Source organism: Capra hircus, chromosome 14 (genome assembly GCF_001704415.2).
Source record: "Capra hircus breed San Clemente chromosome 14, ASM170441v1, whole genome shotgun sequence".
NCBI classification, from domain to species: Eukaryota; Metazoa; Chordata; class Mammalia; order Artiodactyla; family Bovidae; genus Capra; species Capra hircus.
The window spans coordinates 51,583,717-51,603,181 of NC_030821.1; the positions used below are offsets into that span (position 1 = coordinate 51,583,717).

Here is a 19,465-nt window from a genome sequence, read left to right on the forward strand (position 1 = left end):
CCTGCAATCCCATCTCCTTGTTCTTCATTCTTTTCCAGGCAGAAAGTTAATGGGGCATTTTGTCTCTAGCAGAGGGATATTTTCAGATGCTGAGGAGTTGCCTGGCACAGCAGGTCAGAGGAGTTAGTGGGAGAAGGGAGAGAAGTGTCCAGAGTTACCCCCATCACAGGACTGTGTGTTGATAGACTTCCCTTCCCCTTCTCTCCCCTCCCATTCACTCTCTTTTCTGACCTTCCCTTTGGCCTTTCCTAGTAAGAGGCCAGTATGTCTTCACACTTGGGAAATCTCATTCAAGAATTTTTGTCAATGGACAAGTCATAAGAAGCCCTTCCATTTTAGGGCTGTTTGACGTCATCAAGGAGGCGATAAATATCTGTTGATATAATTGGATGTGAGATTCAGTGTTGAGATAGCAAAAATTCTGCCCCTCGTTCCCGGGCAGGGCCCTATGATTTATGCAGGAGCAGAGGCAGCGCGCAATCCAGCTGTCAAGAGAGCGTCAGCTTATTAGGCAAATGCTGCGTGGTTTCTGAAGAGGGTCGACACTATAAAATCCCCTTCCAGGCTCTGGTGTGGAGAAACTCAGAGCCCACGTCCGTGGAGAGACAGAACAGGAAGAGAAGAGGAAAAGAACAGAGTGGGAAGAGAAAGGAGAAGGGAAGAGAATCCCTGAAAAAAAAGCCCCAGAGACTTTCTCTGCAGAGAAGCGCTGCTCCTCGCTCACCTGCAGAAGCACCTCGGAAGGTAGGGAGCGCCTAGACGGAACTGCGCCTCCAACTTTGCACTGCCTGAGCTGCCAGGGTGTGCGCCGTGCTGCCGGCTGTTCCTAGGCGTGTGTGTGTGTGTGTGTGTGTGTGTGTGTGTGTGTGTGCGTGCGCGCGCGTTTGTGCGCGCCCGTGCCACAGGATTCCGATAGATAGTAGCTGAGATGCTACTAAAAGCAAACTTAGACGGCTGCCCAGCGTTACCTGAACTGGCCGTTATTCCTCGCTGTCTGTGTAAACGAGCCCCCATCCATCCCGATCACCGAGAGAACCAAGGGCAGGGATGGGAAAAGAGGAAGGAGAGGCAGCAGTTCTCAGTTTGGAGAAAAATGCTGAAACATCCGGAAAGGGTGGTGGTGGGGTCGCGGGGAGGGGGAAATGTTTAGAGCCCTTGAGACCACGAATTTGCAGGTCTTCTTTAGAGGCCGGGGAATTGGTCTGGGGGAATCGTTAGACAGGGGACTCGGGGACCCTCCCTAAGTGAGTCTTGTAAGGAGAGTCGCTCCAGCCTGGAGCGGGACTGAGCCTTGCCGCGCCCTGCCCTTCCAAGCTGCTCCCCTTCTTGGTCTCACTCCAGCTCTGGAAGTCCTAATTCGGGCGCTTCAGCACTACGGACAGCGCCCCACCCACGCCGGGAGCTGGGTCTGTGGGTGTCGTCCTGCGGGAAACTCCCAGTGGAGCTTAACTCTGATAATTCTCTATTTTCCTCTCTTTTTCCACCCTCTGCCCACCTCTGTACCGCAATTAGCGCCCCCTAACATGCGACTGCCGCTGCTCGTGTCCGTGGGCGTCCTGCTGGTGGCTCTGCTGCCCTCCCCGCCATGCAGGGCCCTCCTCAGCCGGGGGCCCATCCCGGGTGCCCGGCAGGCATCGCAGCACCCCCAGCCCCTGAGTTTCTTCCAGCCGCTGCCGCAGCCCCAGGAACCCCAGGCTCTTCCCACCCTACTCCGCGTTGGGGAGGAATACTTCCTCCGCTTGGGTAACCTCGATGAGACCCGGGCTGCTCCCCTCTCTCCCGCCGCCTCGCCTCTCGCCAGCAGAAGCAGCAGTCGCCTTTCTCCGGACAAGGTGGCCGCCAACTTTTTCCGAGCGCTGCTGCAGCCCCGGCGCCCACTCGACAGCCCAGCGGGTCCCGCGGAACGCGGCACGGAGAACGCCCTCGGCAGCCGCCAGGAGGCGCCAGCCGCCAGGAAGAGGCGATCCCAGGAACCTCCCATTTCCCTGGATCTCACCTTCCACCTCCTCCGAGAAGTCTTGGAAATGACCAAGGCCGATCAGTTAGCGCAGCAAGCTCATAGCAATAGGAAACTGTTGGACATTGCTGGGAAATGAAACGGTGCGTTTGGCTAAAAATATTCTGTATTTAGCAAAAAAGTGAATTTAAAAATCTAAAAATTAAAAAATAAAAATACAGTATTCTATACCATAGCATTGGTCTGATACCATTTGTTTATTTTTATATAGATTGAGATGTAGAGGATGTACAGCAAGAGCGCCCAGACTCCTTAATTAGCATGCACACAGTGTATTCATATGCAGTAACGGTGACAATATGTAATTTGCATCCTATACTTCTAGTTTCTACTTCCAGGTGTCTTTAACAGTGTTTTATAGAGAGTATAGACCCAGGGGAAAATGTTTTGAAGAAGTAGACATAAGTCACCATGCTGATTTTATTGTGTTTTGAGCTAAAAAGAATATCGTTCTCTAGGGTGGGTGAGACAAAAATATGTAAGCTCTTTGAACCAACTTTTCCTTGTAAACGTTTCAGTAATAAAACATCTTTCCAATTCTTGATCAATTTGGCTCTGTAAGAGAATGCTGAATATTTATATTTCTAATAAAAGCTGCAAAGGTAATCACGACTTTATTTTTCCTCTCCAATGCTCACAGGGGAAAACTGAGCTCCTTACTTCCTCCAAATTGACATCAACACAAGAATAAACAAAACTCCAGGCATTTTTATTTTCTGCTAAAACCACAAACATATGTCGATGGCTCTCACAAATCCTGCAACTACCTCGGACTCATCTCTGCACCTCGGATTACCCCTCTGAGGCTGAGTTCAAGAATTTAGAAAGTTGTTTACAGTTCTGAGGCTTGGTAATTCTGTAAATGAAATATTGATTCATAACATAAATAACATTCAACCCTGATTAACTATAGAAAGTATTAAGTCACTCATGAAAGTGTTAGTCGCTCGCTCAGTTGTGTCCAACTCTGCAAAAATCTCATGGATGGTAGCCTGCTAGGCTCCTCTGTCCACGGACTTCTCCAGGTAAGAATACTGGAGTGGGTTGCCATTCCCTTCTCCAGGGGTTCTTCCCAACCCAGGGATCAAACTCGGGTCTCCTGCATTGCAGGCAGATTCTTTACCGCAGGAAAACCCCCTGATTTGTCATAAGATGTGACATAATTAAGGAGGACAGAGAAGGAAGAAGGAAAAAGAGGTTAATGGTTGTGGTAAGGCTTCCCTCCAGTTAAGAGGGCCAAAATGTTGCATTGTTTTTTTCTATGAGAAAGGTTTACTTTATCAAACTATTACTTTGGTACCATTATTTTTTCTAAGCTATTTTCCATTGCTGTCTTCTAATAGGAGAAACAATAACCTCTCCACTTAAAACAACTAAATGTAGTTGCTATAAAGTGCCCCTTGGGAACATTTTTCTTATAAAGCACATTTTGAATTTAATAACTTTACAAGCACCTCATTTATGTCTATGCCAACACTAATCTCTTTAATTCTTAGGAATATAAACTATCTCTATGCACTTCTAAAATCAAACAGTACCCCTAATACAGTTTACAATGCACTTGCCTTTGGTAGTTTAGTTATAACTTTAAAAATTCAATCGAGTTTTTAATATTTCAAAATCAATTTGGATGTATGAAGATGCTTAATCCCTTGAGACCCTTTAAATTCACTTGACTAATGGATTACTACAATGATATGAACACAAATAAATCATTGTAAGACTAAGTTGTTAAAAACAGCATTTATTTAAGAGTTCATACAGAGTGAAGTTAAAACTTAACTTTATAAAACTTATGTTTTGAATGAGGTGTTATGGGGGGAGAGCACATGATTTAAATACATATATATGTACATGTATAATGTTTATCGTGTGTGTGTGTGTGTATATATATATATATTTAAATACATGCAGTTGCTCTAGAGTTCAGACTGGTTGCCTCAGTGGATACATGAGACAGTAGACGGTTCCTGTTGAAAAGTCTTTTTCAGGTAAAATACATGATATCTGCATATTTGAAACTAAGATTAGAAAAATGTCATAAGAAATGTCCTTGGCCTTTGCCTTCTGGGTTAGGAAAGTGTCACCAGAGGCAAAGAACATTTCTGGATATCCATCCAGCGACATCTGTTGTGGAAAAGAGAAAAGCTTTGTGAAGCATCTCATATCTTTGGTCAATGATTTACCTTTTGTCCATATATTGATAAATCGGTCACTTCTGAATTAACACTGAATTTCACTGACCACCTGCACTGTTGAAGAGGAAAGAGAATAAGAGCTACTATGATATCAGAACAATAGCCAGTGCCTATTAGAGACGAATGTAGTGCCCACTTTTTTCAACACTTGCCACTTGTTACTGATGTACACACGCACATACTACACCTACACACCCTTCATAACGTTTCCCACACAATAAAAAATTTGTGTAAGATCAAGTTCCTTTTTTCCCCAATGCTTTTCTGCAACTTGCTTCTCAGAGCATTGTTCTCCCTCAATGTGTTAGCTAAGCCATCTGGAATTAAAGGGTATTTTTGGTAGAAATGCCATTCAGAGGTCCCTTTTGTCACCTACATGATCCTAGTTTCATCTGGGTCCCTGCTGCCTGTGAGTGTCTCAGCCAGGCTGGCAGAGGCGCAGCAGTTGGAATGAGTATCATTCGCTGAGGGAGTTCAACCAGGAAAAGGAGAAGACATGGCGAGCTGGCTCAGAATCAGCTCCACTCCCGCTCCCTGAAGCAGCAGCCTGTCTCTGGAGGGGAGGGCTCTCAAATCCAGCCTGCAACAGAAGAGAACCTGCGTCAGAGGCAAAAGAGGCCAGTCCTTTCCAAGTTGGTCCAGTCCTTTTTCTATGGAGGAGAAAGGATGATAATAATTATATAGGACATAATTATTATTAGGGATGAAGAGCAAGCTCAGGTTATCTTGGCTATGGCCAAGAGCCATGAAAGGATTTCACACACAGGGATAAAAGTAATGCATGCAGTGGAGGAAAGTTCTAGGGAAAGAGTACAGGCTATTCTACTTTTTTTAAGTCGACCTGTATATCATTTACTGAGATGAAAATCACATTAAAACTAACAGGAGTTTGGATTTAGAAAAGTCTAAGATAAAATCCTAAATCAAATGACTTTGCTACATCACATGACATAATCTCTCCACTGCTAAATTAAGAATTTCTAAAAGCATGTGAAAAATACATAAGTAAATTTTGCAAAACTGTAGGTTTTGAGAAAGGATTCATTTCTCTAGGCAATAAAATCTAGTAACATAAACATTTCTAATGAGGTATCTTTTATAGAAACCAGACAAATCATAAGTTATGATTTTGAATCTAATCTCAAAAGTGAAATGTATTTATGATGTTTTGAGTTTAAAAAATAACAGTTTAGTAGAATCAGGGACACTCATAAATGAAATGCAATGTGTTGTAAAAACACAAACTCCTTACGTGGAAGGTATGACGCACACCGTTCTTCCTAGGAGAAACACCAAACACAGACTAACTGATGACTTCACTGGTAAAGTGATCCTGTGAGATTAGAACGCTGCTGATACCAAAGCAATGAGGTAGGCACATGCATTCAACCCAGACGCCCAGGGTGATTTTTTGAGGCTGTTATATGATTGGACAACACCCGGCACAGGCAAAGCAGGACTCCAGTGAGTGTGGTGTTTTGTTGCCACTCAAAACAGTTTCAAGTGAAAAATGAGCACTTGTCTTACACTTTACCCGATTTTGCCCTAAATATATATTTGGGGGTAATATTTAAAGTTCAGTAAAATTATCCAAAGTCCTTATGGCCTTAGGATTACCCTTCTCCTTGCCATGTTGCTCTCTGATAAAAAGTTAAGGGGGGCCATGAAATCATATTAGCCATGGAATCATATTATTTTTATTAGAATAAAACTGAAGCAGGTAGTTTTCTATAAAGGAATAGCTGAGACATCAAGTGTGACTGGGCTTCTTTTTAAAAAGGGTGTTATTAGATTCTGTTGGTAACAGGCTAGCTACCTGAATGTCCTTGAAGTTAAGGTGGAATAAACATCATCTTGACAGAGGTCCATCTAGTCAAAGCTATGGTTTTTCCAGTGGTCATATATGGATGTCAGAGTTGGACTATAAAGAACGCTGAGCGCCGAAGAATTGCTGCTTTTGAACTGTGGACTGCAAGGAGATCCAAACAGTCAATCCTAAAGGAAATCAGTCCTGAATATTCATTGGAAGGACTGATACTGAAGCTGAAACTCTAATACTTTGGCCACCTGATGCGAAGAACTGACTCACTGGAAAAGACCCTGATGCTGGGAAGGATTGAGGGCAGGAGGAGAAGGGGACAACAGAGGATGAGATGGTTGGATGGCATCACCAATGCAATAGACATGAGTTTGAGTAAACTCCAGGAGTTAGTGATGGACAGGGAGGCCTGGTGTGCTGCAGTCCATGGGGTTGCAAAGAGTCAGACAAGCAACTGAACTGACAGAACCTGTTAATGCACACTAAACTCTTCTCGTCCCTATCAGAGTCACCTTACTCTCATGAATCCTAACAAAAAACCAAGTGATCTGAGCACATCATTGATATGTAAAGACAGCACTTTCTTTCTAGCCATTCTGCATGAGCGAACAGTGAATTCTGCATAGATGAAGAGACCATCAGGCTTCACTGTGTAGCCTCTTTTTCTTGAGGACAACTTCTAATCTAGAGGAAACTTCTGTGACAGTTTTCCTGAAATATCTAAAGGGTGACACTAGTTGTGTAAGGTATAGTTTGTGTGGGATAGAATCTTTGTGACACTGCTGGAGGTGTGCAAGCTATTTGGATGGCTTTTGGAATTTGTATTTCTGTGCTTTTTTATATTCAAGACTAAAATCTGTGTGTTAGTCGTGTCCAACTCTGCGATCCCATGGACTTTAGTCCACCAGGCCCCTCTGTCCATGGAATTTCCCAGGCAAGAATACTGGAGTGGGTTGCCATGTCCTTCTCCAGGGGATCTTCCTGACCCAGGGATTGAACCAGGCAGGTTCACATCTGATCTGAACCCAGGTCTCCTGCACTGCCAGCAGATTATTTACCATTTGAGCTACCCAGGAAGCCCAATGGAAAATCTATCTTCCATTTAAAATGTTTTGGCAGTTAATAGCCTACAGCCTTCGAAACTTGGTATCAAATAGTTTACGTTCGCTGCTTTAACACCCTCACATTTCAGTCAGTTATTAGATTTTTCCTTCGAACAATATGGACAAATGCTATCTTTCAGAGAAGAAAGGCTGGTGCCAGAGCAGGGGCCAAGAGCAGAGATTATTCTGAGTACCTGTAGGTGATTACACTGTCTCCTTCGTCTTGTTTATGTGAACTCGAGGATCCCCAACCATCTCAGCAAGGAAGTTTTATGCAAAGAGGCTGAGCCTGGTTTCGAATCCCAGAATAACAATTCATTAGCAATATGACTCAGGCAAGACACTTAACCTCTCTGAGCCTTTTTTCTTCTCTTCTGTAAAAGAGTGATGACACCCTATAACCTGCCTGCAAATGCAGGAGACATAAGAGACATGGGTTCAATCCCTGGGTCAGGAAATCCCCTAGAGGGCATGGCAACCCACTCCAATATTCTTGCCTGGAGAATCCCCATGGACAGAGGAGCCTGGCAGGCCATGGTCCATACATCACAAAGAGTTGGACATGAGTGAAGTGACTTAGCACGCATGCATCCTATCCCACAAGGCGATCATAAGGACTGAATAAATAATGTACCTAAAGCACCTGCCGGAGAAGGCAATGGCACCCCACTCCAGTACTCTTGCCTGGAGAACCCCATGGATGGAGGAGCCTGGCAGGCTGCAGTCCATGGGGTCGCTAAGAGTCGGCACGACTGAGCAGCTTCACTTTCACGCATTGGGGAAGGAAATGGCAAGCCACTCCAGTGTTCTTGCCTGGAGAATCCCAGGGACAGGGGAGCCTGGTGGGCTGTCGTCTATGGTGTCGCACAGAGTCAGACACGACTGAAGCGACTTAGCAGCAGCAAAGCACTTGCATGTGACTTACTTATATTAAGTGCTTCATAAATGTCCATTTCCTTCCTTCCTTCCTTTCTTCTTTCTCATATTAGTGAAGAGGCTCCTCGGCCAGGCAGAATCACCTGGGGACTATTTGTGAGGAATGATTCACAACAGCCAGGACCCTCAGTAAAGAAAGACAGTTGTATTGGGGATGTTCATCTTTTCAGAACTGGACATCCAATTCTTTTAGCATGTTGTAATCATGACTATCCATCACCCAGTCCAGTGGATCTCCATGTGGCCCGACTTTAAATATGGCTCTCTCATAAAGGAAGAATGAGTTAAAATTTTAGAAATCTTTCTATAAGCACAGTCTGTTCAATCATAGGTTCTTCCCAGGTGATGCCAGTGGTAAAAGAACCTGTCTGACAATGCAGGAGATGGAAGAGACACAGGTTTGATCCCTGTGTTGGGACAATCTCCTGGAGGAGGGCATCCCAACCCACTCCAATATTCTTGCCTGGAAAAATCCCATGGACAGAAGGGCCTGGCAGGCTACAGTCCATGGAGTCACAGAGAATTGGACATAACTGAGCATGCATGCACGCATTCAATCATAAGCAGACATTCTCCCTACAGCCTTCCCCAAGAGAACTTTATATATGCATTCCTTTCGATAGTTCTCCAAATGCTGGCTCTCCTTCATCACAGGAAGTGCTGTTTCTTAGGAATACTGATGTCCCATGAATCTGAACAAAGGACAGAGAATGATAAGCACTGATCTTCCCTACCTGCTTTTGAGTTTGTCCTGAGTTGGAGTTTGGTCCAAGGTGCATGACAAAGGAAAGGGTTGTTCATCCCATATTATTTCTAAATTTCACACATTTTCCTCAGGTAACAAATGAACAAACCTACAACCATCATTTAACACTGCTCTGTCAGCATGGGGCTTCAGATAAGTTAAGAAGTGTGAGTTTTAGTAATAAAATAAAACCAGGAGATAGAATAGGGAGGCAGACTTTTCCATCTCAACTGGGAGACCCAGTTCAGTGAAGATCCACAGAAGACCAGCAGAAGGGAGTGACACAACTTTGCTCAAAGGAAAAACTATTTTTCTCAGATGAACTTGACCAGAAATTCTGGGTATTCATGAACCAGACTCAGTCAGAAACATAAAACCTTTTATTTTCCTTTGATTTCTTTGCTGCTATCAAATGTCCTTTAAAAGGGAATGAATGCAATGTCAGATTATGGTACTAGAGTATCTTTTCCCTGTACAGAAGGGGAGGGCCATGAGAGGCGCTTTTACTCGGGGCTGAGTGATGTGTGGGCAGCATCCTCCTCATGTTATCATCCAGCGCCATTTCTTGCTGATGGAGACTGAGGAGCATGCTTCTGTCAGAGGCTTGTGGGCAACCTGTCCCTGAGTACAGGACAGTTCCAGGCTATGGCCAGTGTTGGCTTGGCCTGAACTGTGCATGGTACTTTGAAAAAGACTCCAATTAGTTGCAGACATCAAGAATCAGGTGCAAGAACATGGAGGAAAAAAAACTCTTGTCACTGATGGTGGGAATGTAAAATGGTATAACAGAGCATCGTAGTTCCTCAAAATTTGAACATGGAATTACCATACAATCCAGCAATTCCATGTTTGGGTATATACCCCAAAGATCCGAAGGCAAGAACTCACACAGATGTTTGTACACTTATGTTTACAGTGGCACTATCGTAACAGCTAAGAGGAAGCAACTTGAGTGTCCATCAATGGGTAAGTAAACAAAATGTGGCCTATGCATGGAACGGGATAGTGTTCTTGTTGTTCAGTCTCTCAGTCGTGTCTGACTCTTTGCAGCCCCACAGACTGCAGCATGCAGGCTTCCCTGTCCTTCATCATCTTCCTGAGCTTGCTCAAACTCATGTCCATTGAGTCAGTGATGCCATCCAACCATCTCATCCTCTGTCGCCTCCTCCTCCTGCCCTCAATCTTTCCCAGCATCAGGGTCTTTTCCAATGAGTTGGTTCTTTGCATCAGGTGACCAAAGTATTGGCGCTTCAGCATCAGGCCTTCCAATGAATATTCAGGGTTGATTTCCTTTAGGATTGACTGTTTTGATCTCCTTGCAGCCCAAGGGACTCTCAAGAGTCTTCTCCAACACTACTCAATCTTAAAAAGAAAGGAAATTCTGACACCTGCTGCAACAGGGGTGAACCTTGAGGATGTTTTATGCTAAGTGAAATAAGCAAGTCACTAAAAGATACACTACCATCCCACTATCTACAGTCATCAAATTCATACAAACAGGAAGTAGAATGGTGCTTGCCAAGGGCTGCACCAATGGAAAGATGATGTTTAATGAATGTAGAGTTTCAGTTTTGCAAGTGAAAAAGTTCTGGAGATTGGTTGCATAATAGTGGGAATTTACTTAGTGATACTGGGCTTCTCAGGTGGTTCAGTGGTAAAGAATCTGTCTGCCAGTGCAGGAGATGCAGATTCGATGCCTGGGTTGGGAAGATCCCTGGGAGAAGGCAATGGCAATCCATCCAGTATTCTTGCCTGAGAAATCCCATGGACAGAGGAGCCTGGTGGGTTCCAGTCCATGGGGTCACAGAAAAGACAGACATGACTTAGTGATTGAGCATGAGTGCCTTTACCTACAGGCAGCTTGGCCCACTTGATTGAACAAAATGAAACATGCTTTCCTGATATTTATGCTGGCATAAGTCAGGGTAGCCATGTTTATAAGAGGAATTACTTTTTGCTGGCCTAAAATAAAAGAGTGAGCTGTGCCAGGTCATGTGATGAGTGACCAGTGCCCTCAGGCTGCCTCTAAGCTTCCCAGGGCCTCCGTAAGGTACCAGCCTCAGCCCTTCTCCAAATGGCTAGCTTCTGTAGCACCCACGATTCTGATCCGTTACCTTGTACCTGTCCCGTGTTCCATTCCCTCAGGCGTATCCAAGTGATATTAACTGATCAGAGAATTGCAACCAAGAGATTAATGGATGCTGACAGCTTCAGGTCCACTCCTGTGAGATACCACTTTACATAAAAATTGTCCTGCTTAGCCCTGCGGGCTGGCTGCTGTATGTATGTCAGTCACATGCCCGGCCAGGAAGGGGAGGGGGCCTGGCAGCGAGGAAACTGTGTCCAGACCCCACCCTTGGACCTCCCCCTCCACTCTGCCGCTTCAAATGGCAATCACAGATTCTACTTGACGGAAGGGTCTGGTTACCACTGCATGTTAAAGGCCAGTCTTTCTGGGCCAATCCAAAGGAAGCTTTGGCCTTCTACAATGAAAGCCATTTGCCTTAAAAGAATGAGGGTGGGAAGGGTAAGCCTTGACTGGAGGCTGCTGGGTGGGTGACCACCAGGGTCTGTCCTGCACCTGCTGGGCTGAGTCAGAGAGTCAGAGCCAGATGCTGGAAACAGGTGTGAGGGGGAATGCTGAGGGCAGGGTCAGAATGTTTATTCAGAAAGACTAAACCCCAGCACTGGCTGCTCCCTACTCAGCATTCCTGAACCTCGGGCCTCGGATAGCTTAAGCATCATGGATTCCAGGACAGCCAAGAGCCTGGGCCAGTCATCAAGGCCTGGGCAGTGCCTGGGACCTGGTCGGTGACTCACAGCCAAGAGCCTGAGCCCCGGAAACTCCGTTGGGCAGGTCTATCCTGGGCATTTCCATCACAGGGATACAGTCTTTACTCCTCAGTGGCAGAGCAACTGAGGTATGTCAGGACTGCAGCACAGAGCTGTGAAAATACAGCACGCTCTCAGTGGATGCTTGAGGAAGGGTGAAGAAGACACACCCTGGCCTCCAACACAAGGAGCCCTGGAAGGAAAACATTCACTAAAGGGGATTTTTCCCCTGAGGAGAATTTACAGCTGTGAGCCCTGAGGGATGGGCGGAATGGATGGAGCTGATCTGGGGGCTTCACCACCTGTAGCTGCCTCCCTCTTGCTCAGTTAGGGAAGATCAGAAACCAGGCCTACGAAACAAGAAGAAATTAAATTCACCCCTTTTTTTAACCTGGAGGAAGACGTCTGGTATACTGACTTTGGGCTGTTTCAAACACGCCCTCTAGGAATAGAGGGAGTTGGGGTGGGGGGCCGGAAGAAGTGAAAATGTCGATGTCACAGTTTTGCAGACATTAACAGCCAGCCTCTTCTCAGGCATGGACCTGCCATTGTGTCCAGCAGAGTGTGTGTGTGCGTTCTCAGCCTTTCTGAAAGGAGAGCTTTATTACAAAGGATGCTAATTAGATTATCAGTTCCTCACAGATAGGACTTCTTTGCCTTGTGTGAGAGAAACAATAGGTTTTCCTCAAGAGCAGAGCCATGGGAGGTCCAGTTCATGGACGAGAAAATGGGATGGTTGAGGAACTGGCTCAGAGTAACTCTAAAGATAAAATGCTGAGATCAGAACCCCACAGGGAAAAGAGGCAGCCAGAGCTGCTGAGCATGTGACAGGCTGACTGCACCCCCACAAGTCAGAGACAGGGAGGAGAGGGGTCAGCAACTGAAGGACCAGTGCTTTCTCACAGGGGGTGGAAGCCTAGAACGGACCTCTCTGTGCCAGTGTGTCACGAGGGGTGAGTCAACGCAGAGAACCCTTGGTCACACTGTTTTTGCTTCAGTCATATCAACGCTGATAAAGTGGGGATTCACCCACTTTCCCTAGATGTGCGTGTGACCTCCATTCTACTGCAGGCACGCACTCCGTGGTGGTGGACAAGGGGTCACTGGGCACCAGGCTCCCAGCTGCTCCATAATTTGGAGCAAGTCACTCATCCTCTATGATCCTCTACTTAAAAATGAGGAAGTTTCATAATAACTGAATCACTTTGCTGTACAGCAGATATTAACACCACTATAAATCACTTATACTTCAATAACACTAATTTTATGAAAAAATAACAATAACAATATTAAATTTTAAAAATGAGGAAGTAAAAAAATTCCTACTGTGCAGGGCTGTTGTGAGGTTTAAATGAGAGGATCTCTGAAAGACCTTTGCACGGGATAGAGCAACGTGCATGTTAGTTATGGCCTTTGCCACATGGCACTGGTTTGTCAGATGCTTTGAACAGTGGTGGATTTGTTCTTTGCTTTGTGGGTTCCAGTGGGGAAAAGGCATTTCATGGAAATCACTGAGATACATAAATAAAGGGAGAAAAATCCACAGGGTGTACAGCACTAATAAGGGCCTTAAGTTAAATCAGAATAACAAACATTAAAAAAATTACAGAAGTAAAACTCAAGTAGCTTTGTCATGACTGCTACTGCTGCTAAGTCGCTTCAGTCGTGTCCGACTCTGTGCGACCCCACAGACGGCAGCCCACCAGGCTCCCCCATCCCTGGGATTCTCCAGGCAAGAACACTGGAGTAGGTTGCCATTTCCTTCTCCAATGCATGAAAGTGAAAAGTGAAAGGGAAGTCGTTCAGTCATGTCTCTTAGCAACCCCATGGACTGCAGCCTACCATGCTTCTCCATCCATGGGATTTTCCAGGCAAGAGTGCTGGAGTAGGGTGCCACTGTCTTCTCCATTACACTGTTCACACGTAATTTACATTACATTTCCCTCTTAAAAACAGATACATCCATTTCAGCTTCCTATTAAAGTGACTTTTAGTAAGGAAGCTATTTGATCTTGAGAAATATAGCCTACAGTTTTAGTATAGTTTTTTTTTTTTTCTCTTCTAGTGTTCGTGGCTCAGTCATGTCTGACTCTTTGCGACCCCATGGACTGTAACCCACCAGACTACTGTGTTCATGAGATCCTCCAGGCAAGAATACTGGAGTCAGTAGCCATTCCCTTCTCCAGGAGATCTTCCCGACCCAAGGACTGATCCCAGGTCTGCCGCATTGCAGGCAGATTCTTTACTGTCTAAGTCACCAGGGAAGCCCCTTCTAGAAAAACCCCCAAATTGACACTTACTAGGATATCACTTTCCCAGCAGGGGGGAAAAAAAAGAGAAAACTGCAATTGCAGGATACAAATGAAAAAGCAATAATAATGTAATAGTCTCATTAAAACTTACTTTAAATAAAAGCCTTCCTCTCTCCAAAATTTTTTCTATATAAAAATGCTTGCATTTCATTATCAGAACTTCTTATAACTTCCAGGACTATCAACTCCTGGATAATATGCAGTAAATGTAGGCCTGAGTGCTGATCATTTTTTCTCTATTTTTACCAAGTGAAATTCCAGCATAGCCAGGGTGCCTGGCTTAAAAGTGATTTGATTCATAAGCTTGAGTCTCCTAATTTGTATAACACAAGCTGTTGCTCTCAGTAGAGATTTCTGTTTGAAAATAATTTGACATCCTGAATCCCTCAATTAAATTTAGAGAACATAGTTAAATTTTCATTCATTTCAGTTTGTTTTGGAAAATTAAATAGATCATTTCAAAGAACATAGGACCTGTAGTCACACTCATGGGAAATCATATTCTTGGTCTACTGCTTTATTTTTTTAAACATTCTCTGATACCTTGTGAAATTAATCTCATGCAGGATAGAAGCTTTTGCCTCAGACATCGCTCACCACTGAGTCCCTAGTGGCAGGTGGACTTGACATTTACCCTTAAAATCAGACTTAATTATCTGGTCTCAAAGGTTATTTGCATGAAAATTATTTTATCTTTTTGCATGTGATATGTTGTTGGGGGGGGGTGCTCCACATACCTGCTTTTCTTTGGAACACTGGCTACTGTTCATCCCAGTTTAAGAAAATATGGATCTTTTCAAGGAGACTAAATCTTAGGTAGGGAAATTTTATAAGATCTCAGGCCTGGGGACACAGGTATTGGTTTCTGAGAGTCTAGGAAATAAACCCTGGGCTTCAAGAAGAGAAGAGAATCTTGGCTAGTGGCATGTACCTTTCTTTCCCCCCTTCCTTTCTTCCTTCTTTACTTTCTTTCTTTCTTCTTTCCTTCCTTCTTCTAAGAAATGTTTTTTATTTTTCCCTGGAGGAGCACCTTTATAATCTCAAAGGGCAACATTTATGGAATGTGGGCTGGGAACTAAGATGGCCACGGGCTGGTGTTCCTTGGAGACAGTTCCTGCACAGGACTTGCCCTTCACACACTGCTTCTGCTGTTTTAGGGTAGAGAATCCAAAAGTGTGGGTCACCCACATTGTCCCTGATGCTCTGTCTCTGAAATCATGATATATTCTATAGGAAGCATCTGGTAATCCTCAGGACAGGAGGAAGGACCATCTGCACCTTCTTGTCAATCTTTGGGTGGGGAACATTGTCAGCCAAGAGGACAAGCCCAGGGTTGGAAGGCCCTGGCCCATGCTGGGGGGCCCTCTGCAGTCCTGTGGAAACTGGTGTAGCCAGCACAAGGAGTGGACTGGGACAGAAACATGTCATTAAAATGCACAGACATCTTAGCTCATAAAGCGATTTACATCTACAGTAAAAATAGGGCCCCAAAGACCGTAATCATCCGATTATAAAGTTGAGCCTAGTCACTTAAAAGCATCAGGCACCTCGGCTGTCAAGACCTTGCTCTACTAGGCCCTGCTGGTGGCTGTGGGAGGAAGGGGAGACAAGTGTGCTGGATTTAGGCTCTGAGTCTTCCTGTGGCCAGCTGTTTAGAACAGGTGAAGCTCTGTCAGTACCTTCCTCCTCCAGGCTACCCCCATCTGCCCTCTAACTTTTCTACCCTACCTTAAAAAACAGTATATGTGAACCCATTCAAGCAGGCAGACACAAAGAGTTATTTTTTGACACTTTCCTTGGGATAAACTCTTCCAGAAAATATAACAATGCTAATTTAGGTACCTAAACAGAGTTTCAAAACACATAAGGCAAAACTGATAGAACTGCAAGGATAAATAGACAAATCCACAATTATAGTCAGAGATCTCAAAATTCCTCTCTTAGCAATTGATAACGGAGAAGGCAATGGCACCCCACTCCAGTACTCTTGCCCGGAAAATCCCCTGCACGGAGGAGCCTGGTAGGCTGCAGTTCATGGGGTCGCTAAGAGTCGGACACCACTGAGCGACTTCACTTTCACTTTTCACTTGCATGCATTGTTGAAGGAAATGGCAACCCACTCCAGTGTTCTTGTCTGGAGAATCCCAGGGACGGGGGAGCCTGGTGGGCTGCCGTCTATGGGGTCACACAGAGTCGGACACGACTGAAGCGACTTAGCAGCAGCAGCAGCAATTGATAAAACAGGTACACAGGAAATCAGTGAGGATATAATGAACCTGAACAACACTCACTGACCTGATGGACATTCATAGAACATTCCACCCGGCAACAACAGAAAATACAAGGTTTTCAACTGCACATGGAACATTCACCAAGCTAGCTTAGTACATTTTAAAGAACTGGAAGCATATAGACAATATTCTCTCTCCACAATGAAATGAAACCAAAAATCAAACAGAAAGAAATCTGGAAAATCGTAATTATGGCTGATTCATGTCGTATGGCAGAAACAAGGCAACACTGTAAAGCAATTATCCTCCAATTAAAAAAGAAACCTGGAAAACCTCCATACAATGGAATACTACCCAGGAATATAAAGAAATGAGCTACTGATACATGCAACCAAATGGAGGACTCAAGAACGATATGCCAAGTGAGAAAACCAGTCACAAAAGCCAATATATTGGATGTTTTCACCTATATGATCTTCTAGAACTGGTGAAACTATAATGACCAGTAAAACAGCAGCTGGGATGCCAGAAGGAGATTACCTGCAAAGGCACATGAGGATAGAAATACTCTATAGCTTTACTGTGGCCTGTGGCCACACAATGCTACATACCTGACAAAAACTACTGAACCTTACAATTAAAATAGGTAAATTTTTAAAAATCACACTATTTTTCATCTCTTCATTCATCTAATCTTCTATGACTACATTTACCATGTACATTCTAAGTCCTTTGTTCTACTGGGCAATGAGGTCTAAGTACCAGTAGGTAGACTTCAGACCTGGATATTATGGGGTTTATGGAATCTGAAAGGGTAATCACAGCTGTGTAAACTTTCAGCTAAATTGGTGTCCAGGAGATTTGGAGATAGTCTGGGAATTAGGGATTTGTGTAATAGCTTCAAGGCAAGAAATACATTTGGGGAAATGCAGTGGGCTATCTAAATCTATTATTATTACAGTTGCCAGAATGACTTCTCAGGCCTAAGTTCATAACTCTCCCAATGAAAATATCCTGAGACAATTTATGAGATTCTTAGTACCAGATTTTTCACTCTCTAATGTTGTGCAAATAGATGAATCCTTTCATCAAGTAGTTGTTTCATTTTCTTCATGAGAAAACTGAGGCTCAGAGAAATTAAGTGCCCAGAGTTGGGACTGAACTGAAGTCCTTCCTCTTGATTTTACAGATCTTTCCTGAGCCCCAGGCCTTAGCACAGTTTCTACTCAACTTGCTTGTCTATTTTCAGACTTGAGGAATGCACGGTGGAAAGTGGATATTCTAATCTTGCAGCTACGAATAGCTATGATATGGTAAAAGCTTTCAGGGTCCATGACAACTACAGCTTCGTGCTCTGGTGAAATATGTGAGCTGTGGTTCTTTACAGAGGCAGAAATGGCAGAGATTTTAATGTCAAAAACCCCATCTTCACAGCAACTGGCTCTCTGAGTGTGTGTGTCTGTGTGTCTGTATCTGTGTGTGTGGTGGCAGTGGGGCTGGGGTCCTCTAACCTTGAGGCAGCTGCCAGGGTCCAGCTCGAGTATCAGCCAGAGCAGCTGCCAAGTTAATCTACCAAGCAGGGAGACATTTCCCTGGACATCCCTGTTCCCATCAAGTGGTTTGGACAAATTTCTCCAACCACGGTCTCTAAGCCTCACTGGGAAGGGTGAAGGGGAATGTGGAGGGGCTTTCATTGCTGCTGCTCCTGCTTCTGGAAAAATCTAATTGCCACACCTATTCCCAATATAAAACCTAGTTGTCCTGGCGGGCATGGGGGTGGAACCTGTGCTAACCCTCAGGTGTAGTTAGCATATAAGCAGTGTAGGAAGACAAGGACAATGGAGGAAGCAGAGTGGACCAGGAAACCTCCCTGGAGATGAGGCTCACAGAAGCTGCTTTTCAAGTGCAGCCACCTGATCACAGTGCGCTCCCCACTTATTATTGCCCTGTCTTCTGAGGTTGACTGGGGCACAGTGCAGTTTCTTAAAAAAATATTTAAAAATTAACACAGAAAAAAAAAATTAACACAGAAAATAGATCAGATATAATTGTCACCAAACTCTTTGTGCTGACTGAGAGTACAACAGGCAGGGTCTAAAAGGGTGGGAACTTGAAGGGTTGATTTTGCAGCTAAAGACCAGCCAATGTATAGGACCTTTGCACAGTGTGACACAGGCATGAATTCAAACCTTGCTGAGCAGTTAGTTTTCCTGGTGAACCAAGGTGGGGAAGGCAACAGTGTGCCTCTGATATAACAAAGAGCAGAATCCTGGGTCACCACCCATGCAGAGAGCCGGCATCTGGTTTTTGCCATCACCAGTTTCTAACGTTTAATCTGCCCATGTCATTAGGTGAAGAGAGAATGTACATGCTATGGCATCAGAAATCACAGACAGCAAGAACAGGGTAGTTTTCACTGTGTGAATGGCCCTGAGGCAAGTATCAGGAAACATCTTCCTTCTTAAATGGATTGTGGTTCTGCTGATGGGGCTCAAGTGAGTTTAGAGATTAGCAAGTGAGCCTGAGATGCTTCTGTCATTCTAAGGCCACCTCATATCCCAGGATGGGTTAAGAGAGGTAAGACCACCAGTGAATCAAGGAGAACCTGCATGTCACATCCTAAATGTTCACAGAAAGACTAACGAAATTTGAAATTCTAACAAGCTAACTAACTTTGCATTGCATGCCTAGTTGCTCAGTCATATCCGACTCTTTGTGACCCCATGGACTGTAGCCTGCCAGGCTCCTCTGTCCAAGCAATTTTCCAGGCAAGAATACTGGAGCACGTTGCCATTTCCTATTCCAAGGGAACTTCCTGACCCAGGGATTGAACCTGGGTCTCCTGCATTGCAGGCAGATTCTTTACCCTCTGAGCCACCAAGGAAGCCTTGTTTATCCCACAATATAACTAAATAAGAGCTGTAACCACCTTATATAGAGCCTGTTTAAATATACCAATTTATATACCTTTATCTAAATTCTGCCAACTTCTATACCTTTTAGTTTTCATAGGGACTTTGCATTGGACAAATATCTAGTGAGCTGAGTTCTGAGGCAGTGAAGGTGAATCAGGCCTGCAAAACCTTCACAGGGATGGAGAATCTGATGCTGTGGTGAGGTCTCTATTAATCTGTCCCTACCCCCTTTCAGGCAGGGATCAAAGAATGGTCCTCCATCATAAACAGGTATCCTTCTCTAGGTGAAAGGCTCTTTCTCAAACACCAAGAACTACCCAAGGTTCTTGGCAGTAACGAAAGTCAATTCACCATACC

General features: G+C 44.5%; 2 protein-coding genes across 5 annotated transcripts in view; one reads left to right on the forward strand and one right to left on the reverse strand.

The window, feature by feature from the left end:
• On the forward strand, positions 481 to 2,189 carry CRH (corticotropin releasing hormone). The gene is made up of 2 exons (XM_005689029.3): positions 481 to 744; positions 1,513 to 2,189. Exon 2 carries the CDS (start codon positions 1,524 to 1,526, stop codon positions 2,094 to 2,096), a length of 573 nt encoding a protein of 190 aa, XP_005689086.1. The 5' UTR covers positions 481 to 744; positions 1,513 to 1,523; the 3' UTR covers positions 2,097 to 2,189.
• Positions 3,746 to 19,465, reverse strand: part of TRIM55 (tripartite motif containing 55) — a 58,540-nt gene continuing 42,820 nt past the window's right edge. For 3 of the 4 annotated variants that reach the window (XM_005689025.3, XM_013969220.2, XM_013969216.2), the window contains one exon: positions 3,746 to 4,795. In XM_005689025.3, coding sequence (XP_005689082.1) covers positions 4,673 to 4,795 — 123 coding nt within the window. In that variant the 3' untranslated portion in view covers positions 3,746 to 4,672. The remainder of the gene's footprint in view (positions 4,796 to 19,465) is intronic. The other variant, XM_013969218.2, reaches the window with a different exon arrangement.